Source organism: Ambystoma mexicanum, chromosome 8 (genome assembly GCF_040938575.1).
Source record: "Ambystoma mexicanum isolate Mex_15411 chromosome 8, UKY_AmexF1_1, whole genome shotgun sequence".
NCBI lineage: Eukaryota > Metazoa > Chordata > Amphibia > Caudata > Ambystomatidae > Ambystoma > Ambystoma mexicanum.
In genome coordinates, this window is record NC_090929.1 from 338,595,804 (window position 1) to 338,620,689 (window position 24,886).

At 46.0% G+C, this 24,886-nt stretch overlaps 1 protein-coding gene across 5 annotated transcripts in view; it reads right to left on the reverse strand.

Moving 5' to 3' along the window:
- Nucleotides 1–24,886, reverse strand: part of EXD3 (exonuclease 3'-5' domain containing 3) — a 3,187,846-nt gene that overhangs the window by 1,085,130 nt on the left and 2,077,830 nt on the right. For 3 of the 5 annotated variants that reach the window (XM_069609779.1, XM_069609780.1, XM_069609781.1), the window contains one exon: nucleotides 22,127–22,258. In XM_069609779.1, the coding sequence (XP_069465880.1) occupies nucleotides 22,127–22,258 (132 nt within the window). Of the gene's footprint in view, nucleotides 1–16,368; nucleotides 16,826–22,126; nucleotides 22,259–24,886 lie in introns of those variants that run through there. The other 2 variants (XM_069609782.1, XM_069609783.1) reach the window with 1 other exon arrangement.

Below are 24,886 nucleotides of genomic sequence, written 5' to 3' on the forward strand. Positions count from 1 at the left end.
AGACACCCACAGGATCAGGGCCTACCTCTCATTGATCCAGCCATGTATGTCCCGTGCTTACTCGAAGATCAGCCCCTCCAAGACTGAATTTGTACTGCCGACCAATAACACTGAACACCCGGACATTCAGACCTGGCTCTCAGCTATGCACCTCAAGGGCTTCACACTCCAGCTGGCCATCTACGCCAAGTCCATTGGGTTTGACATCAGACACCTCTGCTTGAAACAGCACATAGCATGGAAAATACAAAGGGATTGGTACCAAATTTATCTCCTGCAGAAAATCAAGTCCTTCATCCGAGAAAATTACTTCAGATATGCTGTCCAAGCCATGGTCCTCTCACACCTGGATGGTGGCAATGCCCTCTTGGAGGACCTTCTGACATGCATGCTGCAGCACGACCCATCAAAGGACTCCGCAAATTCGACCACATCACCCTGACCCTCATCGAACTACACTGCAAGCCTGTATCATCTTCGAATCCTGCTGCATTATCTACAAGGCTGTCACCTTGAAGTCCCCAAGCTACCTCACTGAGAAACTCATTCCTGAAGGTCTACGATCCACCAGAAGTAAGGACATGTGCAGTCTTGAACTGCGCTGGTGCAGGAAGGAAAAAAACAGAAGACAGTGCTTCTCTGTCTACACGCCAAGACTCTAGAATCTCCTTCCCATCCACATCCAACACACCCCCTCCTACAGTTCAGGAGGAGATCAGGACCCTGCTCTTCAAGGAATGACTCACCCCCAACACCTAGGTTCATACTCCATCCACTCCACACCATACCCGGGACGTTTCCTCCCCTGGTCACTCGTAGACTCAGTGCCGGCCCCAGGTCTGCCAGCACCCTGTGTGAGATTTGTGAGCCTCCTGCCCCGCCCACTACAAATCACTACAAATGCAGAACAGCAGGGGTCTCGGTTATGTTGTTCAGCTGATACTAGAACAAGTATCAGACCAACAACAGAAGGGAGCCCGCTGCTGTTGTTGTAAAGTGTGTTTAAGGGCTCCTTGCCTCCAGCTCAGTGTCATGCCCTGATTCTTTAATAGGTGTTGTTTACATGACACTGAGCTGGAGGCAACGTGGCCTTTATTTGCTGCGCAATGGGGTGCCCTTGTGCGGCCAAACCCTCTGAGCGCACCTTTAGCTGGTGCTGTTTAGACCCATTGCTGGCAACTGTCCTCACTTCCCAGTTAGATCGCTACTCCAGTGTTTCTCTGCTCCCTAACCTTGTTCTTCTCACTATGAATGTAAAGCTTCCTAAAGCTAGGTCCGCGCTCAAATACCCTAATAATAATGACCTATTATATTCCCAAATTACAGATAGAACTACTTTTTTTTTTTTAAGCTCACCAACATAATGATCGTTTGGTTCTTATATGCAATAAACAGGAGTTTTACTTTTTCCCCATAACTAACAGTGCTTGCATTGACTCTTGAATGTTTACACTTATGTAAAACGTTTGGCTGCTTAAGTTCTCATGAGTAAAAGCGTTTGTGTTCATTTGAAATATTGTTAAAAGGAAAGGCTTGAAGGGTGGTACGCCTGCATTGGTTTAAACAGCTAAGGAAACGCACTCTTTTGAACTCTCAAACACCTACAGGTTGGTTAGTGGTTGTGCCGACAAGTGAGTGGGAAAAACGATAAGTCGCGTTCTCATCGCCCTCTGCAGCCACATGAAAGAGAACCTAGAGCGCGCAGACCCGCTGCTCCCACTGCCGTGTATTGAGGCCTTGACGGCTGCGAGCCTCCACTGCAAGGGGATTCGCGTGTTAAAAGCAGCAGCAGCTTGGAGGGATGTACAAGGCTTATTACCGACCCTTGATCGTTCACGTTCCCAGACTGTCTTCAAAGGAAAGCTAGGCCCGGATCCCCAGGCAGGAGCGCCACAAGCTTCACCGCAGGCAGCCTCAGACCGACAAGTGTTACGGCGCAGCCGGCCTTCATCTCCAGCTCTAGCAGTGACGTCACGGCGCGCCACCATTAGCCCGCGGCCAGCAATGGAGCTATGACATTCAAGTGGCTGTGCAGCTATTTACAGGCGCCCGCGAGCAACAATGCCTGAGGTGCCGCTTCTCTCTCTGTTTCTCTCAGGAATTCAAGAGACGAAAACATGTCTAACATTTTGAAAGTTTAGAGAGGCCTAAAGCTGTGACAAGCACACAGGTACCCTACTCAAACTCATCTTTCAGAGGTTAGTCTACAACATAGGTATTACAAGTTAAAAATGATTTCTTGACTTAGTTTAACTTTTGGCTAAACAGGCATTTCTTTATATGTTAAAGAACCCCGTTTTAATGAGTCATTTTAGCAAGGTAGAAAAACAGGCCGTAGGTGAAGGAAAATCTAAATGTGAATTCATGAAGCGTTTTTGCAGAATGCATTCTGTGGCAGCATTGGGTTGTCGGATTTCCAGAACATCTAAGGGAGTTGACTGATAAAGTATGTTATGCATACAGAGACTATGGGTTTTTAACCATTTCTCTGGATCTCTGGGGGAAGAACCTGGAATCTCAGGGTGTTTGATGCAGTTTCCGGTGCGATCCTCCATCTGATTGGCTGCAAAAGACTGTTTCGGTTGCCAATCGGGTGGAGGTGTGGGCGGGATCCAGAAACTGCACCAAAAACCAAACTGTAGTTTATCATCTGCCATCTTGTTTGGTTACTGCAGCAGTACAAGTACCAACAACAAGAAACACGCCCAGTCCGCCAACGTTGCAGCCAGGGAAGTCTAAGCACTTGATTGGTTAGACATTACGAAAGAGGTTGGTCCTCTAGTTCCTTCAATATGCCACGAACATGCTCCACTTCTGAGTGACTTGCTCTTTCTGTCCCGCCATCAAGCGACAACGCAGATTGGATTATTTCTTTCACTTTACTTTATCCTGGTAGTGCACCTTAACACTAATTTTATCCACAGCACACATTTTAAAGCTGTCAAGTCTTTGGGTGAATCTTTAATTAAAAGAACTATGTTTACCTGTACTGCACACATGTTGACGTTTTTAAAAACATTATTTGAAGAAAATATCCTCTTTTGGTTTTGTGTGTGTATTGATTTTATGGAAGGAGAATGCCATTCGTCCTGTGCATTTTGGCATAGCTCTCAACCATTTGTGTTGCAAAGGCGGGTGAATCACCCGATTTTGTTTTTGGCGGGTGAGACGCCCATTGGAATGAATGGGCGTGCAGGAGACTTGGCGGGTGAGTCAGCCCTTTACAAGACGGGCGACACCCGCCAAAAGCGTGTGAGATGAGAGCTATGATTTTGGGTGGTTATTAAAAGCCAATTTAATGAAATGTGCATATTTCTGGTTGAACTGCAAATTTCTGACTACGTCAAATCACATTGCATTTGTTGATTTGCCCCTGCAGTTTGCCTTATGTTTTTGACAGGTGGGTGGAGCGGGTTCTTGTGTGGCTGTGGGCGGGGCATACAGCTAAGGGTTTTTGATTTTCAAATGTAGGCAGGTATGATGTTATGTTATTGTTAGCCCCCCCTTTTTCCCCACTGTTCTCCCCCTCCTCTGTTCCCCTCGCCCTTAACACTTATGTTTTTCAAAATGCATTCTGAACTATTTTGAAGGCCACTTGTCTGTCTCTCCCATCCCCTCTCTCCAGCACTATCTGAATTGGCCTCAGACATAGTAAAATAGTCGCTCGTTCTGTTTCGCACTACCTCAATTGCCGTCAGGCATAGTAATGTAGCCGTTTGTATTACTCTCTTGCCCTCCCGTCCTCCCAATCACTGTTCATTTTGCTCTTACTCTACAGCTATGTCCACCAGACCTATCTGTTGCAGCTTGTTTGTTCTCCCCTTCCCCATGCTCTCCCCGTCCCATCCCCCCTCCAGTACTATCTGAATTGTCATCAGACATAGTAAAATTGTCGCTCGGTCGGATTCTCTCTTTCTCCCTCTTTTCCATTCCCCCCCACCCCCGGTCACCACATCCTCCTGTTTTTTTCCGGCACTACCTCAATTGCCGTCAGGCATAGTAATGTAGCCGCTTGTCTGTTTCACTCTCCCTCCCTCCCCATTCCCTTAGCACTTGCACTATCTGAAACCTCGTCAGGCCGATTATGAGAGTTATCTTTGTTCTTTTTCACATTCTGACTGTATCAAGGACTGAAAGAATGTTCATTTCCCTTGTTCCCTCCCCTCCTTGAAGCGCTTTGAAACACATTGTGTATAGGCACTATACAAATAAACAATTCAATTATTGGGATGTATACCTTTGGTGTGGTGTTCAATTGTCATGCGTGCATGGTTTAGTTGATATGTGTATCGTGTGTCATAGAATGTAGAATTTGAGCGTGCTCATTGCAGGGAGCAGCCTCGATCGCAGACAAACCTAGAACATCATAGCATGCATAGGAATGTTGCATTCCTATGCATGCTAGAGTCATAGACGCACATGAACAAGGTGTTACAAACAGGCCCTCCTCTCGTGCTTTTGCCACTAGGCTCTTGCAGAGAGGTCCCATTCCTCTTTCTCACATTCGGTCTCAGTCTCACTCACCAATAGCGGCACTGCTCAGTGGGGATCTGCAGAAAAGAGTCATGCTTCTCGCTCTGAGAACACAACAATAAGCTCTTAGACCTATATGTTCTAGTCGGTGCGATGGACATTTTTTATACAGTATCTGTCAACTCAGAGTACTTCCCAAGCACACCTCCTATTAATTCCCCAAACGACGACTCCTCTCCCCACTGCAGCCCAAGACTCGCAATCTCACTTTCGAGATGAGGGTGCAGGGGAATGTTATCCTGGGAAAAATCTAGAGAAGGACAAGATGGCTATTAAACACTCAGCAAAAACAGCAAAGTTATGGTGGGTTTATAAACGGTTGACTTTCTAAACCCAGGCGTCGACCTGAAATGTGAAAGTAGAATAGGGCATTTCAGCTAAGTCACATGCCACAGTGCCACCTAGTAGCCATCACTAGAAGTTCACTTTCAGTTCAGTGCCACAAACGCAAGGCATTATGGGTATGCACATTAGCACAAGCACTGCCTTTTGCACCAGAAAACAGTCTATAGCTTATAGGGCAGCGCTATTTGATACATAGCTTTTTCAATACAAGACAGTCGCCCCTCAAGGATGCAGACCGCTGCATACATGTTTTACCCTTATTAGGAATCATCAGCGCAGACGGACATGCTTGCGGTTGGAGCAGTGGGGTATGGACTACAGTTTATATTCGGACTGTACATGAATGGACCTTGGCTATGTTAAATCTCAAGCATGACCTACAAAGATGAGGACCACATGGATAAAATGAATATACAATTCTGCATGTTATTGTTCAAAAGGGCATTTGTATGGACTAGACAGAGCACCTTTACCAGCAGTATATCTTCCTACTGGACGGTTAACAGCAGCTTCACTGGTGACATTCATCTATTTATCCCAAAAATGAAGCTCAGATTAATTAATTCGGACAAGGACGGGGAGCTACAGGGATTGCTAAACTATCATCACACACCCAGCAACATTTCATGAAGTGGCATCACCTTTTGATTCAGGCAACGTCACAAGACGAGACATCACTGATGGAAAAAAATACATACATTTCAAGGTTAATTAAATGAAAATAAAGTTAAACAACAAATAAAATGTTACTTTAAGCAGGCACCGTAAAACCACTACAGTGGCGATTGGAGCAGTATAAATATCACTCACCTAGGGTGCTACCTTGATAGGCCATGGACACAGCCAGCAGCAAGATAATAAGCCACTGTGTCTGCATTCATAGGCCAATTTTGAGTTACATGCCATTTATTGGCAATTTATGCAACAAAGGGGGATATAAGGTCAACCAATGCTAGTCTTGCAAACATCTACGCAATGTCCAAGGCTTCATCCTCTCTTTAATCCAAGCCCGTAGGGACAGCAGTTCAGAATTCCTTTGAAATCATGGCCAGTCCCCATTGAATACTGGTACCTGGATAACAACAAGTCTGACTGTCTCTCCAAAGCCATGTTGTGCTCAGTTTGACCAAGAGGGTATTTTCCAGTCGCAGGCAGTGATCTTTAAGTTCTGAGGTCCATATGTTTGTGTCTACAAAACAACGTTTTCTACAAAAAGGTAACTGAACATAGGCCCCAAAGGAGACCCCAAAATCAAGGCAGAACTGGGAGGGAGGGAGGAGCGGGTGGTTAACCGCAGTTAGTCTGGTAGCAGGTTAGACCCTCAACTCCCAGTGATCGATCAACAATCTGTCAATATCCAGCATGGCAACCCTCCTACCAAATATAAATGGGGAAGATGAACCGATTGCAAGAAGATTGGTTAAAAAACTGGACATTTTGTAACAACCAGAGAAGAAAAACGAAGTCCAGAAAGTATCCCCTTTCCTCTCACTGAGAAGACCCATGATGCAGCGTGGTGCAGTGTCAAAACAGCGGAGTGCAGGATGGGGACATGAAGATGGTGTAGCAGTGATCAGAACCCTCCCATGTGATCTGGTGGCATCATACCGTAACAGGGCTGACCCAATGATGACACATGGGGGCTGCCATAGTGGCCATCGATAGACGATTGGACCCACAGTGGTGAATGTAGTGAAAGAGGTTGGGTCCGGATGTGCCCTGGGTTACAGCAAACCCTTTGGTGGCCTGTTTTCCCTGTGTGCTGCAAGTTGGTGGATCGCTCCTGACAATCGCGGTGGACCACCTGTTCTCTGCCTTCCTGTGAGGTGCACAGCAGAATATTTGCTAAAGGGTAGTTGCTGTCCTCCTGGTGGTGTGGAGTGCTTCCCCCCTCCATATACAGCAATTATCTCCCTGTTTGGAATGCCTTTCAAAATAAATATCACCTGATTTTACATCTGAGACCTGAAGATCATTAATATTTGATATAACAAACATATTACCCACATGCCAACAGAAGTAGCTCCATTGGTCTTTAAGCTGAGGCTTCAGTAGGTATATTGGTGACAAAGGGAAGCAGAGGCAGGCCCCTCGGGCTGCAATCCCCTGGCCAGGATAAGACGTGGAGGCTTCATTCCTAGCTAGGATATATTTGGAAAGTTTCTGGCACCCATAAGTGTCGTGGCAACAGTACCTCCGAGACTGCCTTGGTGAAGGAAGTAAAAGTTCTTTGGCCACTACAATTGGCACTACAATTCTTGGGGGGTAGTAAATATAGGCTCTTATTAGCCTCTAGCTGTCACTGAGAATGGGCTACCTTCCTGGCCAGGATCCTAATATGCAGGACAAGTCTAACAAACGTGTGTGTAGGAAGGCACGTAACGACAGCAACGCTGCAAACCAAGATTGGTTCAATTCATTAACTCTCAGGCAGCAACTCGCAAACATTATCAGACAGTGGCTTCTGCCCTACCACCAAAAGATACTTCAGTGAGGGATCCACGGCAGATCTAGTGAAGAACAATAATACATCCAGGGTGTGGATGGGTGGCACCAAATGTCATGATCATCAAGATATCCAGCAGGGTAATGGAGCTAGAGGAGCACGAGATGTCTGTGGGTGGCGGGGGTAGCAGAGGAATTACAGAAACATGTGCCCCAGCCAGACTACATTAAACCCGTCATCAGGAGACATGAGTGGACAATGCTGAATGCAGATCCAGATGCAACATCTCTGTGGTTGGCTTGCTAGTAGTGTGAGGGTTGTACTCCTGTATTACTCAAGGAAAAATGACTGATGCAGCATGTGGACGCATCCCTCCTGTTTAACTGCTTTGTTGTGGAAATGGCAAATCTGGCACTTATGGGAAAGCTTCCGCCCCTCTCCATGTGCCTCTTCTCATACCATGATCAATAAATAGATTGTTAAATTACAGAGACAGGGGTGTTCTGCCGAAGACTGCAAGCATTCCAAAAGCCATATACTCATTTGAGGAAGTAAAACAATGTTTGTGAATCGCTTCAATAAGATAGACACTGTTCCTTCCAGCCAAACAAATAATTGGATGGCGGTCGCTCCTGATTGGTCACCACCCCAAAGAAATAAATTACTCAGTGACTAACAGACTCCTAGTTCATAGTTCCCCTTTCCTCCATACTGAATGGGCGTCCCTCGCTATGGGCGGGTAACATAACCTTTTTCACCAGAAAAAAGGTCCTGGGAGCATGCGCTCCTCTTACTCCACCCACCGCTGCGATTCCTCAGTCCCCATTGACGCATCAACAATATTACCATTGCCTAATGACACCAGTTTTATTTTCGGGAGGATGGTGGGACGTATGGAGGAAAGGGGACTATGGACTAGGAGTACGTTAGTCACTATGGTGAGTAACTTTACTCCTACGTCCCATCCCCTTTCCTCTATACTGCATGGGCGATTACAACTGAATGAAGCCCCAGTGTGGAGAGGTGACCTCCTTAAGAACATTTTTTCCTTAATACTGCCTGTCCGAAAGCCGTGTATGACCTAGAACCGGCATCCAGACAGTAGTGCTTGCAGAAGGCCGAAGGAGTGGCCAATGTGGCCGCCCTGCTGATGACCTGCCACAGGATGTGCCTCTGGAATGCGACTGCCGTGGCCTTGGCTCTGACAGCGTGGGCAAGCATGTTAGCTGGAAGCGATTTGTGGTGCCCCTCTCATAGGCCTCCTGGATGCTTGAGACCATCCACCTCGCTATAGAGACCTTGGAAGCCTGATAACCCGGCCTTGACCCGCCGAAGGTGACAAAGAGAGCATCTGACTTGCGGAAGCTCCAAGTCCTGTTCAGATACAATTTCAGAGCGCGCCTGACATCCAGACATTGCAGGACCCTCTGAGCATCGTCCTTAGGATCCGCAAAGAAAGTAGGTAAGACTATATCCTCCTTCAGATGGAAAGAAGAGTACTTTAGGTAAGAATGCTGGATGCATTCTCAGACCACCTTATCTCTGTGAAAGGTAGTGTATGGTTCTGTAGCCACTATTGTCTGGATTTCGCTAAGGCTACGTGCGGAAGTAAAACCCACCAAGAGAGCTGTTTTAATGGTGACCAACCTGATGTCCGCGGACACCATAGGTTCGAAAGGTTTGTGCGCCAGGGCGCCCAACACTACATTAAGGTCCCACACAGGGTGTGGTTTCTTGATGGATGGGTAGAGCCTGGTGAGGCCCTCCAGATGTCACAACCACTGGGTTGAAGGAAGAGAAGACGTCCACCTCCGTGTCCCTGTAGGCTCCTATGACCAAATATGAGGTCAGACTCTAGCCGGGCAAATTTTATATATGTGTTTGTCAGCAGCAAGCATGTTGTTTCCAACAATGGTTGCTCAATTTGCATGGGCACCCAAAAGGGTCTAAAAACCAGTGTGCACTAGATTCGCTTTTTGCACTCCTTAAGACTCATAGAGGGTAGGACAACTCCCTTGTTATAGCACCAGGTAGGTGCGGCATGTGTCTATATGCACCCCTGAGTGTGCGAGGTGTGCAGAGGATAGCACGTCGTTCAAAGTGTAAGTAAGCGGGTCAATCTCCTTAAAGTCCGCCGAGTGGCAGAACCTAGTCCATTTACTTTTGTACTGGCTCTTAGTAGCATCACTCCTAGCGCCCTGAATGAGGTCTAGGTTAGCCTGTGACAGGGCCAGATTGTTCAGTGTGACCTGCTCAGGAACCACTCTGCAAGGGCTAACGTATGTGGGGCGGGGTGGATGACCCTACCGGCCTGCTGCGAGGTGGTGAGCCAGGCCCAATGGCAGGTGAATGGGAGGCCTGTCCAAGAGGCTGAGCAGCTCCGAGAACCATGGTCTAGCCGTCCACCACAAAGCCAGGAAATGACCATGACAGTTTCAATGGTGACATGCCAGTGTTGCCCCAGTTAAGTACATGGTCATGCTGGTTTCCACATTGCAACCAAATAATGAACATGCCACTTTAATATAGCCCTAGAAAAAATTTCAGGCCAGCTCAAACATTACTGTGCCAGTTTTTGCTGATTTAAGTACATTGGCAACACATTCTATTTTCTATGTTGCCTCAAAATAATTGTTATGATCCTTTCAGTATACCAGCAGACACAGTATCACACATCACTGCCACCACTAAGGTCTGGAAGTAGATTATGGCGTCAAGAGAACCCACCCATCCCAAATCAATTCTAAGCACACAGTTGCCTTTTCTGGGCTCTGGGCCGAGCCTGCAAAAGAGCATGACCATATGGTTCTATGTCGGTAAGCTGCCGCTGAAGAACACACCCAAAAAATGCTGCTTTTAATTGGCCTATATGATACAACCATCAACTGGGAGATTGTCTAAATCAGAGGGTTTCATCCCTGAATTCCACCCCGCAGGCATGATTCATTGGGTGGCGGGGGGTATAACACCCCAAACTCAAGAAAATAGACTTCCTACCCAGCGCCATGCCACCTGTACCCACGGCATCAAAATAAAATCCTGCATTCCCAAACCCGCTCACCGCATCAACCTGTAATGGCCCCAACCCTTGCTCACCCTCCCACACACCCAGCCGCCCCCACACCTACCATGTCTCCAAAACCCACTCCCTGCTCCAGCGACTTCCTGGCTCTCCATGACATTTTGTCACACATTTCAAGGGGCGGGCGGTGTTTGGATGAAGTCTTTTTTTATTCAATTCTTTTGACCTGCGCACTATGATACGCGGTCAATATACCCAATACCGACAATATATACATTGTGTTGCTGCCTGAGCAGTGGTCCACCTCAGATGTTTGTTGGAGAGGATGGAGTTCCCCAGAGGCTGATTGGACATTGCTGGAAAGTATAATTACATACTCATTTGTTATGCATTATTTCTGTTCTGTTTTCTTGTTTATTCTTCCATCTCACAATAAATATTCTAACTATATTCGTGGGTTGTGGGTATTTGTGCAGTATATTGTCACCAGGATCAGAAAGCAAAAGCGTACTTCTTGAGGTGATGGTTGCACCCCTATTTCACAGTCCTTGCTGCACTTTCCATCCACCCTCCTCAGTGCTGCGCATACTTTACAAAGCGCACAAGTGCTAATATCCATGCTATTAGCCAATTGCAGGCCACGTGACCCCGATCACCTGCTGACCCAGCGCTGCTAGCTCGCATTGGGAGCCCACTGATGGTTGGTATCCACTCCATTCACAGAGAGAAGCTCAAAGAGCTTGTACTTCACAGAAGCACCACAGATTGATCCCCTCCCCAACATGACTGGCGGGTTGGCCAGGGGGCTATTATCTCACCAGCAAAGGTAGGCCCACATATGCGAGGACCAGTTATTATGATACAAATAAGGGAAGAGCTAAAGAAGTGAACTACTTATAGGCCCCTACATACAAAGAAAAAGTAAACTTGGTCGTATATCCATGTAATTTGTGTACAATGTTAGTAACCTCAATGTCGATTTAGGAAAATTCAATTAATTGGGTCTATGGGCCTCATTACAACTCAGGCGTTAAGGGTTAACGACGTCGTTAACCCTTAACGCCTAATTCCAATTTTAACGGCTGCTTTTAGCAGGCGTTAAAATCCATGGCGACCGCCTTGGTGCTAATTACGACACCGTAATTTACGGTGCCGTAATTAGCGCCTTCCCCACTCCCATTATGCCCTATGGGGCAAAAATGGGAATGGGGAAGGGTAAATGGGAATTTACCGCCCCACTCACCTTGGAATGGGGCGGTAAATCTGCCATCCACCATGGTGTAAACATAGTTTACACCATGGTGGTAAAGCTGGTGTACTTACCGCCTGGGTCGTAATGACCCCATATGAGTGAAATGGTTCAAGTTCGTTGTGTTTTATTCTAAACGTTTTCAATTAGATTTATGATCGGATTCCCCCAATGTACATACCACATTAATATAGAAAAACAAAATCATTTACACAAAAAATAGTACTAACACCGCAGACATCACCTACATGTGTTTTTAGGGGGAGTACAATTTCAAATTGCAGGCTACTGGCGAGGCATCAAAAGTCACTTGCCCTCTCAATGCTCCACAAGCATACACATAACCAATTCTCATTTGCCAAGAGTCCATTATCACTCGCCATTGGCAAACACACATTTTGAACCCTGAGATAAGAAATCACTGATATTGCTCCTTCCACCAGGTTCCTCAGGGCTAGTTCTGTGCACCTCTCGTCATTGGGCAATTCATGCTTGTCAAGTGGTAATTGAGAATGTATGACGGGCAGTAGATCCCAAATTTGGAAATGCAGATAAGCAGTGAACACTCATTTCCAAGCAGTGGACAAAATTCGAAATACTAATGAGAATCTATGAACCACAATCTGGCTCGTGGAAGAATGATACACCTACCTTTCTTCAATCGTGATGCATGGTGCACCTTTGCAGATCTACACACACTTGAAGTATCATAAACATGCCGTTCCCATCGACATCATCACTTCCCTTTGTTGCATTTGCATCCTCGTTCCCATCATTTCATCTTCTCCCCGCTCCTTTACTCTGCAGACTAAGTTCGGGAAAACTACAGTCGGTGCCACAAAACTCCACTATCCAGACATGTTGAGGTACGCTGAGACAACCGTGGTCATTTTGGTGCATTATAAAACCCTTGTAACAATGCTAGTGTTCACACTGCACAAAAGAAATACCCATGTTTATTTCACTCTGCCCACAGAAAATGATCCTGTCATCTCAGCAGTGACATCAGCACATGGTCATGTTCATATCCACGATTGCCCCACAAAAGGGCTGTCAGTTTAACATTGTCTTCCCAGAAATACCATGCCACTTTCACATTGCTCCCAGAAATGTCCCATAGCGCTTTCACGTTGCCCTATGAACATTGCAAATCTTCACGTTGCCCTTAAAATCTCACAATGCCACTTTCACGTTGCCACCCAAGTTGTACCACACCCCTTTGAAATGCACGTATGCCAGTGTTCCAAAGTGCCCAGACCTGTGCATAGGCACCCCAAATTAATGTCAGATCATACACACATACCAATAGTCCATGGACGTTCTTCCCTCCCCGTGTTGGATGTGTCTGGTTGACGGAAGGGTCAGGCAGTGCTCTTGGATTCTCCTACTGAACGTGCATAAAAACCAAGCCCAGCTGGGGAATAGCCCAGCACTGAGTGATTCCATTCACCCGCCAAGGCCCAGCATGTGCCTCAGAGTGTGGGCTGCCTCACTAAACTGATTCCGACAGAGCATATGAAAGGCAAGAAAAAAAGGATAAGGCGCCTCTTTACCATTGTTGGGTACAGCGTAAGCACTCAGGACAGGCTGGCAACATCATCTGGGAAAACTGGGCTCCCTAGCACCCCCCACTATGCTGGGCGTGTGACAACATTCAAGAGCCTCCTCGTTTCCCTCGCACATGCGCAGCACATACATTCATACCTACAGAGAACACATGGTCAACGACCACTGTCCTTTCATTTTCAGTCAGTGTGCTTGTAGATTCTTTGCAAATGCAAACCGTGAACGTCGCAACATAAGCAGCACTAATTAGCCCGCATGAGGCAGGCACGTACTCATCAATGCAACTAAGTTGCAATGACCAGGGACCCAGAAGGTTTCTGCAATTATTTCACAGAGTCCACCCTTTATTGAGAGATCGCCCCTACAGTGGAGTAACAGGCTGAAGAGAGGGGTCAGGCCTGACATTTCAAAACCTCGGCCCCCAGAGGTACCAGCCCACCCGGAATTGTCATCTTTTCTAAAAGCACCAGCTTGCCTCTACTTCTATCTCGATGTCGGTTCCTGACCTGAAATAGCTGCAGTCAGCAGTTGCAACACGGTGTTAGGAGGAGGATACACAAGGCAAATATTCCGAACATTCGTTTATTGTTCATTTGTTTTGCAGTTTTAAAAAGCCCTAGATTCTTGGCTTGTGGCCACTTCGCATTGCGGACTGTGGGACTGATTCTTCATTGAGGGGAGGGCTGCAAAGCATGATTGCCAGGTCCCAGCTCGCCAGTGTTCGTTCTCTTCAGAGCACGACCTGGTTGGGTCCTGTGCACAATTGGCGGAGTCTGGTGCCTTTCCCGGGGAGGTAATCCTCACAGGCTCTAAATGTGCCTGAAAGACCTGCTTGAATATGCTTGCTTTTTGGGCTTTCTCCAATAGCAGCCACGCATCAACTGAGGCTCCATGGCATAAAGGCATACTCATGAATTTAAATTCATTGGGTTTCAATAACTAATTTTACAACTGGTGATGTAGTGGACGACAACTTTCTACAGGTAGCCATTAGCACCTATATTTATCTTTAAGCAGCCCAGTGTTTCAGATTTAACTTTTCTGTTCCACTGGAGGCCAGTTACCCCTTCTTTTAAGGTGTGGTCTGAGTACTTCAGATTTGGAAGGAGCCACTTGGTGGGAGAAAATGCATGCTGGTGCCCTCTGACCCTCAGGGTGCACACTCGCCACGAAAACAATAGAGCCTTTTATCATAAGAACTATAAACATAGATTATTTGTATTCCATTCCTTGATTTACGTTTATTAGATCCCAGAGTGGAACGTTGAAATCCTGGGAGCCAAGCAAGATCAATGCCTTCCATCCAAAATGGCCCGGTATAGCCATGGCTGCTGCTAGTTCTCAAGATTTCACGTACCACCCCTTCTGCTGCAGTCCCTGCTCACTTGCCGTCATGAACACACTTTCTACCTGCTCCCTTCCTATCTTCCACCAGCACAACTCGACTGCCCTGGTGCTGCTACTCTCCGCCAGCCTGTGCCTATGGCTGCATGCTCCTTCCCCCACCCCCTGTCCTGTGGCGTAAACACAGAAAACGTACCCAAGTGGGCAGGCTCGGTGGATAAGTCACAGTAGCCGCCAATTCTCTTTTACCCCCCCCAAATACCTGCCCGAATGTAACACCCCACCGGGCCTGTAGCCCTCTGCAGCGTTGCCACTCTCAGGGCCAATGCAAAGGTGAGCAGAGAGGGGACATGGCATGCAGCACAGTCAGGGGATCTTGTGGGCAAGGGGAATTAGGGAAAACTAAAGGAATGCTCAAACGGTTTCCCTTGCAGCAATGTGGCCATGCAAGAGTGCCTGCTGGCACTATGCTGCACAACCCTGCCCCCCACTGTTCCCTTTGCGTTGGCTTGAGCACATTCCCAGCGTACAATACAACTTTTGTTGGGACACCTTGGGTACGGGTGCGAAGATATCCGGGTTTTGTCAGTACAGTCCCGGAATTAGACCCTTTGTCGCTCCATCCGAGAGTTTTTTAATTTAAAAACCTTGGGCCAGTTTTGTGGAAAGGGAGGGTGACAGTCTTGGGAAACGGGAGGGACGGCAACAATTATAAAGTAAATATACATCCCAATCCACTGAGAAGTATGGGCTGGAAACGCCAACCTTACCGGTAGCAGACACATGAATTAACTGATTGTGCCAGCACAGAGACCAGGTAGTAAATGAATTAACATAAGACCCGCAATCTCCGCTCCTCCTCCACATCTGCCGTGCGCATCCCCAGAGGTGCCAGGAAGTGAGCTGGAGGCGCCTGCTTTACCACCATCGCTCCCACACTTTGGAACACCCAATCTCAGCACATCCAGAATGAAGACAGTCTTATGCTCTTCCGAAAGAAAAGAACATCTTCACCATTTAACAGATACATGTAACTCGTACCACCCACTGTACACATATGATCACGATTAACTAGTTACGTAGAAATGTAACCTTACTGTTCTACCGTACTGTAACTCACTATTTACTGCCTTCTTAGCGCTGTGATACCTCCTGGTCTGGGCGCTTCCAACAAATACAATAAACAAACAGCAAGGCCTGTAATATGTATCAGAACAAAAGCTCTTTTTTATTGGTATGCTTGTCTCCACTGTCAAAATCGTGCAATTTATATGCAGGAACAGTGCTGGAAATACTGCGGGTTGGAGGGGGTGGAAGTGGGGCAGTTTGAGTGAGGGTTGGGCTGTGAGGGAGGTAGTCCTTTTATGCTGTTGCCATCACGGTTTTTCGTCTTGAAAATCTGGTCACCCTACCTTAGGTGCAATAGCGTTATTGCCCACTGGTGCAGGGCAATATGAGCCCAGAGCCATGCTGATGCACCTTCTCCTCGTTTAGGCCCACAATTCAGGCGCCTGGATCATGACAAGACCTTATATAACCCTTTCCATGGGTCAATAGCACTGAAGTACCTGGTTATTAAATAGTTGCCTTATACATCTGCTTAGAGTCAATCATCAGCACCTGTGATCCATCACGTTCCCTTACAAAAGATCAGCTAGCAATGCTGAATTCAAGATGACCAACGTGGTGTGTGCAAAAGTTCCACTATATGGCACATTGGAAACATGTGTGTTCTGCTAATTCCTCCCCCCGACCCCATGTCTTATTTTTTGCCCAACTAAGTGACCACTGATCTATTCCCACTATGGTGTCTGTGTAGTCCTGCTTTATATTTTAAAAAAGACAATGACGTTACAACACATATACAAAACATGGTTTATATAAAATTTACAGAGTGGAATATGGTAAACACATAAAAACAAAATAAAATAATTTCTCTTTAAAATAGTTACACTAAAATCATTCTGATAGCTGGTAGACATATTCACACAAGGACAACCATGCGTGGAATTACTGATCTAGTTCTTCACAATCATGAGGATGGAAAGCACTAGGGTAGGCATGCAAGTAAAACATTAGCAAAGTTGGGACATCCGCTGTAGATAATGGTTCGGGGGATTCCTGTAGCGTGGCAGCTAGAGCATGAAGAGTCAGAGGGTGCTCGGTACATAGTAGCTAAAGTGATGGGGATACAAACATGATCTCAGAATATGACCGTCTGCCTTGGAGAGAGTGTCCATTAATATGCAGCGATTGTAACATGTCCGTTCCATTGTTCCGCTAGCTAGACACACAAGATTACTTTTAGGTGTATTCAAGTCTGCAAGAGTAGGAAAACACAAAGTTAAAGCATGTATGACCTCCAAGGCCACAATAGAAGACTATATGAAATGTCAACCATTCCAACTTCAAAGGATACCCATTTTTGTGCCCCAGCTCATCCTCTTAGCACGGTAACAATGTAACAAAGTGGTTATATAGGGCACGTGTCTGCCTCTGGGTGCATGGTTTGGTAATTTCGTGACGAGGGCAGTGGTGGGGGTAGAGGGACAGGCAGGTGCGAAACCCGAGGTGTTGATGGGTGTAGGATGAAAGTACCAGGCATGTGCTGCTATGATTCTATGTGATTTCAAGAGGTTACGCTTGGGTGTTTGGGTCTCCAGAGAAGAGAGGCAAAGATGAATTAGCTGCGGGCACTGGGATACTGGGAGACCCACTGGTCTGGGATGAGGAGAGGTGGAATGTTATAGGGCTAAAGCTCTCAACAGTCTCGAGAACATTCCTGAGAAATGAACCGAATGCTTGTCATGGTTTCTACAAACACTGATCACTTCTGTGAAATCATTAAGGTTTTAGAACCAAAAAATCAATTTTAATAAAGGAAAACCTTATTAGTCAAAAAAAGGTTGTTCTGCGTGTTTTGTACAAGGTGCCAAAATCTATTTGCGTGCCACTTTAAGGTACAACCTGCCAAATAACACCCCACATTCTCACCGAAAAAAAGACGATAGTTAACCTGAGACAATGCCTACTGCCCCTTTCAAAGCTGCCTGCTTTCTTGTGTTCACAATAACCCTTTGCATCAAACAAACCAGCATATTTAAAGAGCCACAATCTGGGCCCACTTTAGGGCCAGACTATAGGTGGCAGCTTCCTAGGACACCAGCATTACGTGGTCTCTAAAATACCTGCACAAGCAGCAACACAGCCCAATAGTCAAGGACGGCGTATGCGGGTTAAATGACATTTCACCTGGTTTGACAACCTTACACAGATCACCTATACAGAAGGACTGACCAGGCTCCCAAACCAAACTATGGTTGAGGTTGAATTGCTCTCAACTGTGGAACCACTAAAATGAGTGGAAACATACAGTATTTGTATTTATTAGTTTATATAGCGCTTTACACCAAAGCGCTGTACAATTGAACAACTTGATACAAAAAACAAACAATATAACGGTAGAAGCAAATTACAGTATGAATCAATCAATCAATAAACCAGTAAGAAGAGCAATTAAACTAGAGGGAATAGGGAGAGAAAAGCAGTGGGAATGTGAGGGAGAGGAGGGGAGGAGAGAGGGGAAAAGGTGAGAGTGGGGTAGTAGGGAGTGGAGGGAGGGAATCAAGGGAAGGAGAAAGAAAGGAGGGGGAGCAAGAAGGGGAGGGAGTTTCAAGCCGGGGGTGGAGAAGGAGATTTAAGGGAGGTGCGAAATGAGAAGAAAGTAGGAATAGAACGAATTGAGAGAGGTAGGGAGTTCCAGTGCAGGGGAGCTAGGAGCTGGACGGAGCGGAAACGGGAGGGGGCACAAGGGGACGGAGGCACAGTCATAAGGAAGTGATCAGCTAAACGAAGGGAGCAAGAGGGAGTGTAGAAAAAGAGGAGGGAGGAGAGGTAGGGGGGGAGCGAGTCCATGGAGAGATTTGAAGACAAGGCAGAGAAAGTGAAATTTAAGTTGAGAGTGAAATGGAAGCCAACCAAGGGAGGAAAGTGAAGTTGAGATAGAGTCGCGGGAGGTAAGGAGACAGAGGATACGGATAGCAGAGTGGCAGATAGACTTGAGGGGATAGAGATGAGAAGTAGGTAGGCCAAAGAGTAAGGAGGAGCAGTGAAGAGGCGAGAGAAGATAACAGAGGAGATTAGACGTTTAGTAGCATGAAAGGTGAGAGAAGGGCGGATTTTGCAAATATTGAAGAGGTGGTAGCGACAGGCACGAGAAGTGAGAGATATATGGTGAGAGAAAGAGTGAGGAGTCAAAGTGGACCCCTAAGTTATGAGCGTGGAGAGAGATAGGGAGATTAGTGGTAGGAAAGTGAATGAAAGGGGGAGGTGAGGGAAGGGGAAGAGAGTTGGAGGGGAAAAAGACTACTTCAGTCTTGTCAGTGTTGAGGGAGAGAAAGCGGGAAGACATCCAGTTATTTATGGCAGTAAGACAGGAAGAGAGTTTCAGGTGGTGGTCGCATGAGAAAGAAAGGAAGAGTTGGGTGTTGTCGGCATAGAAATGGTGGGAAATGCCAAACGAGGAGATAACAGGGGCAAGGAGGGAGGTGTAGAGTGAGAAAAGGAAAGGACCAAGCAGTTTTGTTTTTAATTGTGTATGTCTTTTGTGCAGTGCTCCGGGGAAAATCAACACTTAATAAGAAATATTAACAACAATCAAATGAAGAGCATCATTTTGGTCTAGCAACTGGCACTGCCCCCAACAGTCAGACCAGTTGTGAGCTTGGAAGCAGCCACAGACAGCGGATAGAGAACATTGCACATTTCAGAGGAAGTGACATCACAGATCTAGGAGGACACTTTGACACCACACAAGGAAACAGAGATACTTCTACAAAGGAAATTACCCTCGTCTAGAAAGCCCAAGGTTTGAAATTTAGGGGAGCTGGGAGCTATTTAAACTCCTGCTTGTAGCCTAGAAGAGCCTGGTTAGCTTAATGCCAACAGGTATCAGGAGCTATTTTTGGCTCTGAAGGCGAACTGATGCCACACAACTATGTGACACCACCTGTGTGTGTTTGGGACACTCTATAAATAAGCATTAGGATGCATCTATATAAAACTCAAATTGTAAGGGGTCATAAGTAAAGGGCAAAATGATAAGTTTGCATCTTATGTGAAAGTTAAGTTTGCAAGATGCTATGTACTAGCTCCTCCTTCCCCAGTGGTAGCTCCTGCAATGCTGGATACCCAGGAGCTGCTTTTAGCTCCTGCTTATCAAATCTTCATTTAGATCCCTGAAGCCAATTCATTCTGTCCTCAATAAGCTGGCTTGGAACGGCCCATAGGGCAATGCCCGAAGTACAGGCCCAATGAGCCAGCGTGGGCTTCTTTTTTTGGCAAGCTGGGCCAGTTTGTTGAGTTTTTTCACTGTGCACCTAACTAGTTGTTTTGACCAGTGTTACTGACAAATATTCTTTAAATACACAATTTGCGACACATTTTAACTAACAACTTCCCTTTGTGTACTTCTCAAACCATTTGTCTCAAAAGCAAAGAATTGCCACGTGCGACTGTGGGCCACTTTTTCATTGGTGCCTGGGTACATTTTATTCCTCCAGTCCAACCCTGTCAATAACCAAGCTAAACGCAGGGTCCGGCAAGGACCCTAGAAACATTTCGCAATGCCAGCCAGTGTTCTGTTAAGTGCAGTGCTTGCTGCCTGGACACTGAATCAACTCAGGATGTTATCATACGGTTTAGTCGCCTTATACTGAACTATACGAGGGACAGGAGGTCCTATAGGCAGCGAAATGAATAGATCCAGCAACAACGTTCACAGGCGGATAGACCAACCATTAGCCTTTTCAGACGGGGCACCAACATGACCGAGCATCGCACCATAGACAGAGGGTGCCAAAATGGACTCACCCAACATCAGCCTATACAGACAGGACTCCAGAAACAACGAGCAACACTGCTCAGTCACAGGCAGAGTGGCCAACTGTACTATATGAACCCAAGAAGAGGATTTACATAAAATGCTCTGTACAGGTTTACAAGCGGTCCTCACAGTGCCTCACACGACCCCAGCAGCTCCTCAAAGACAGATCGAATCAGCAGTCGTCCTTACAAAAGAGATAAACCTTGCAGGCCAGACAATGGACTGAGCCAACAACATCGCTCTAGGCGCAGGAGAGAAGTGGATTAGCCCATCGTGTCCTTTGGAAGTGGACTGGACTACCAGCCCCTTCTGTTGAGTACTTGCACATGAGTGGCAGGACGGCGGAGAGCATGCATTAGAGCAGCAGTGTAGACTAGAACATTGCCTTTCCCTGAGCCAATGAGCTTCGTGAGAACGCTGCTCAATAACTAAATGGCGCCCGACCACTTTCAGAAACCTGTCAGAAAAAATAATCAGTCTTCCTTTGCTATTCCTAAATTGGTTATTAAATGTACTTTTCATAAATACTTGCTGAATGTTCCCGTTTCTTTTTGTACAATTTACCATCAAATAATCATGTAAACTTAATATATTTGACTTCCTTTTCTTGTCAAATAGTTTTCATGTCTTACAAATCCCCCCCAACCCCAATGAACGATTTTCTAAGTATTAAATGTTTAAACGCTACAGTACTGTTGCTTATTAGTAACATTTGGCTATTTTTAAACGGTTATTTTCATTCCATTATATACCACTGTTTAAAAGCTGGTTAATTAAAAATCAGATCTTAGCACCTGTTCAATGTTACCTCCTGAACACATTTGTTAGACGATACATTTGCACTTCCAGCGAGCAACACAGAAGTAGTGTGCACCTCAACTCTAAACACATGTTTACAAGGAGGGCACGCTGCGTGCTAATGGCTTTTGCTAATCTACCTTTCTCTAGGTTATCGGCACTTGCTGTGCTCGGGAATGAGAACTTTAAAACAGACAACTGACAACCATTATTCAGTGCCAATGCAGACAACACGCTAAAAGACATTCTTACAAATGAACTGTCAGTGTTGTTCATAAACGGACACTGTTTGAGCGGTTATATGTCCCTGTATGTAACCTGACTGTATATGTACTCGAGCAGCAGCGTATGGCTAACAGATGCATATGATCCCGGTGCAGCAGGGTCAAAGAACAGGTACGGTGTGACTCGTGTGGCAAGCGCTAAAATTAACAGAAAACAGCAGCAGTGCCAATTAGCATATGCCGAAAAAAATGCACGCACAGACAGACGTTAACATGGCGACGGTGCACAAACGAGTGGTTATGACAGATCCTATAGAAAGGCATACAGACTGAGCAGCAGCAATACTCACACTCAGGTCTTTTATAAACAAAGCAGCAGGCCCTGCAAACGCACAACTAAACAACGCATTAACAAAAAACACACCATTGAAGCAAATACGAAACCAACTGCAAGTCAGTCAAAGATTTCCAAAAATAAATGGCATTCCTTCCTTCTGTTAGGCGGACCAAATCGCTGGGCTCGCATGTATACAGTGACCAATTAATTTAATCTAAGACCAAGTCACAGTGTTCAAGAAAAGTGGCCCTGAGAAAGAAAGGAAGACCCTTTTCTCCAACCACACAAACGGCTCTCTGCCCCCTCACCCCCCAGACCATGTCAGTCATTTCAATCTGGATAGGCTACAAACAGGATTGTAAGGGATGCCCATCCTACCTGACAGCGGCTGAAGACATTGTCAAGTGCCACCTGGACGTTGAAGTGCTTCAAGACACTAATGGCTTGCTCCTTTGCCTTCACATCGCAGTCCACGGAGAAGCACTTTCCTTCCGCAACTTGGGAACGCAGCTTCAAGCAACAGAGAAAAGACTAAGTTAAGTGCTTAATGAAGCAAGGGCCTGATGCACAGCTCCTGCCCAGTTTCAGCTTGCTATCATACACAGTACATTTCACAGATAAGACCAGGCACAAAGCGGGTACTGCACGGGGAATGTGACAGGTGAGACAGAAAAATATCCCTTGTGCATTTCACTCTATCTTGATGAATATCAAAATGATAAATTTAGGGACGAGTCAGGTGTAGCAGAAAGAAAAAAATTACTTGTGTCCAATAATGTTCTGTCTGATCGAGGCAGTGATTCCCTCCCCCACAGAGTCCTGCTATTGAAAATCCACTTTAGAAGCAGTGTGGGCCAGAAAGATTTCAAAGTCAGCAGCTGGCACCAGGCATCAGCATGGTTGATTCCATCACAACCTTTTGTGCTGGAAGTTATGTCATCACTATGTATAACTGGAGCCACTGATGTCCTTTCAGGGGACCACTCTGGTGGTGGTAGTGCACGGTATACATATCCTTTAACATTAACATTAGTTCCACCTTCTCTACCCATCACCTAGCAACTGCAAGGAAACATAAACATCACCAGAAAAGAGTTAGAAACAAGCACAGAATGTAAAACGGTAGGCAGGAGAGCCATGAAGATTCTGTGGGAGGAATCACCATATCCATCAGAACGAACCTTACCAAAGGGAAGTCATAGGTTCTTCTAATGGAAACATTCCACCCACAAATTCCTCATCTTTGAAAGATTAAAAAAAAAATGCAAAATGACAGACTGGGGATGGGACAAGGGGGAGGATGAACATCTGATAATAGCAAATATAAACACTCTGGCCTTCCGACCGTAGCATTTTCTCCAGCCAGAAACTTAAAATGTTAATGTTTCACAAAAAAGTCTGCAAAGAAGCTCATGTAGCAGTTGGCATATTGCTACTAAAGGAATACCCACACTAAAGCAGAAAAACAAGTTACTTACCCATTGTAACGTTCTTTCGACTGGATGTTCCTCCCATGTATTCCTCATCTTATGATATTTCCATATCCAGCTTCAGTTGCTTCGGAAATGTTTTCCAGCAGAGGGTGCTGCGCGTCGATGCCTGTCAACTCGATGTCCTTCAGAGGCCCCCATTTCGATGTCGACAACATCGATGGTATAAAGCGCGCACAGCCACACATTGGTTTCAGTTCAATTTTTAACGTATATAGGATATCCTACACCAGACAGTCCTCCGGAAAGAGCGAACGCTGTAATCACATGGAAATTTCTACTGTGGGGCAGGTTGGGAGGGGCGATGAGGAATACATGGGAGGAAAATCCAGTCAAAAGAACGTTACCATGGGTAAGTAACTTGTTCTTCAAATGGATTGTGCCCTCCCACATATTCCTCATCTTATGATAAACTTCCAAAGCAGTGTATGTATTCCTGGAAGAGGGAGTCAGAATTTCAGACTCATGATAATTTAGGAGTTCCTTTATAGGTCTTTGTGCACAAAATGCTGCACTGCCTTTCAAAAATAAACCTTCCCGGCTTGAGGAAGAGTCCAGATTATAGTGTTGTGTGTACGGATGACCATGTGGCTGCCGCACAACTATCTTTAATTTGGACACCCCTCTGTAATGCAGAGGAGGTAGCCATATCCCTGTTCGAATGAGCTCATAAACCTCTCGGGAGTATCCTTTCCCGCTAATCTGTAGCATTCAGATATTCCTAAAATGATCCATCTTGATAAAGTTTGTTTCGAAATTGCCATACCCAACTTGTGGCCCGTGTAGCCTACAAAAAGTTGGTCCTTGTGTCTTAGTTTAGACATCCTGGAGATGTAAAAATTCAGTGCATGCCTTGGATCAAGCTTGTGTAACCTCTCCTCGTCCTTTCCAGGACGAGGAGGAGGATAAAATGAAGGTAAAATTACAGACTCAATCTTAGGTAAGAAGGTCGGTTTAACCTTAAGGACCCTTATAGAAGATTGTATAAGGAGGCTTGCAGGACAAGGCTTGAAGTTCAATCACTCTTTGGGCTGATGTGACAGCCACTAAAATGATGGTTGTTAAAGTTAATAACCTTATAAAGGACAGGAATGGATAGGCTCAAAAGGAGCACACATTCAAAATTTTAACACCAATTTGAGGTCCCAAATTGGGACTTGAAATCAGACTGGAGGAAATGTATTTGTCAGTCCTTTTAAGAATTGTATCACAAGTGGGCTCTTGAAGAAAGATAACTCTTTAGAGGAGCGCTTACAAATAGAGAGCTCTGCCAGATACCCCTTAATTGTACCAACCTGGAGCCCCAGATTGGCCAGGTGTAATACGAATGATAACACCATAGGTGTTCTGCATGTAAAAGGATCCTCATTCTTATCCCTGCACCAGCTGCAGAATTTGTTTCAACAGCAGCGGTACATGGATTTTGTTGCTGGTCTTCTGGCTGAAAGCAATATCTCCATTATGCCGTCTGGGAGGTCCCAATCCTTATATGCCAAACTCTCAGAAACCATGCGTGAAGGTTGAGTGCCTTGACCTCTGGATGGAGAACCCTTGTCCGTCTCTCTCTCTCTCTCTCCCTCTGTCCCTCTCTCTCTCCCTCTGTCCCTCTCTCTCTCTGTCCCTCTGTCCCCCTCTCTCCCTATCCCCC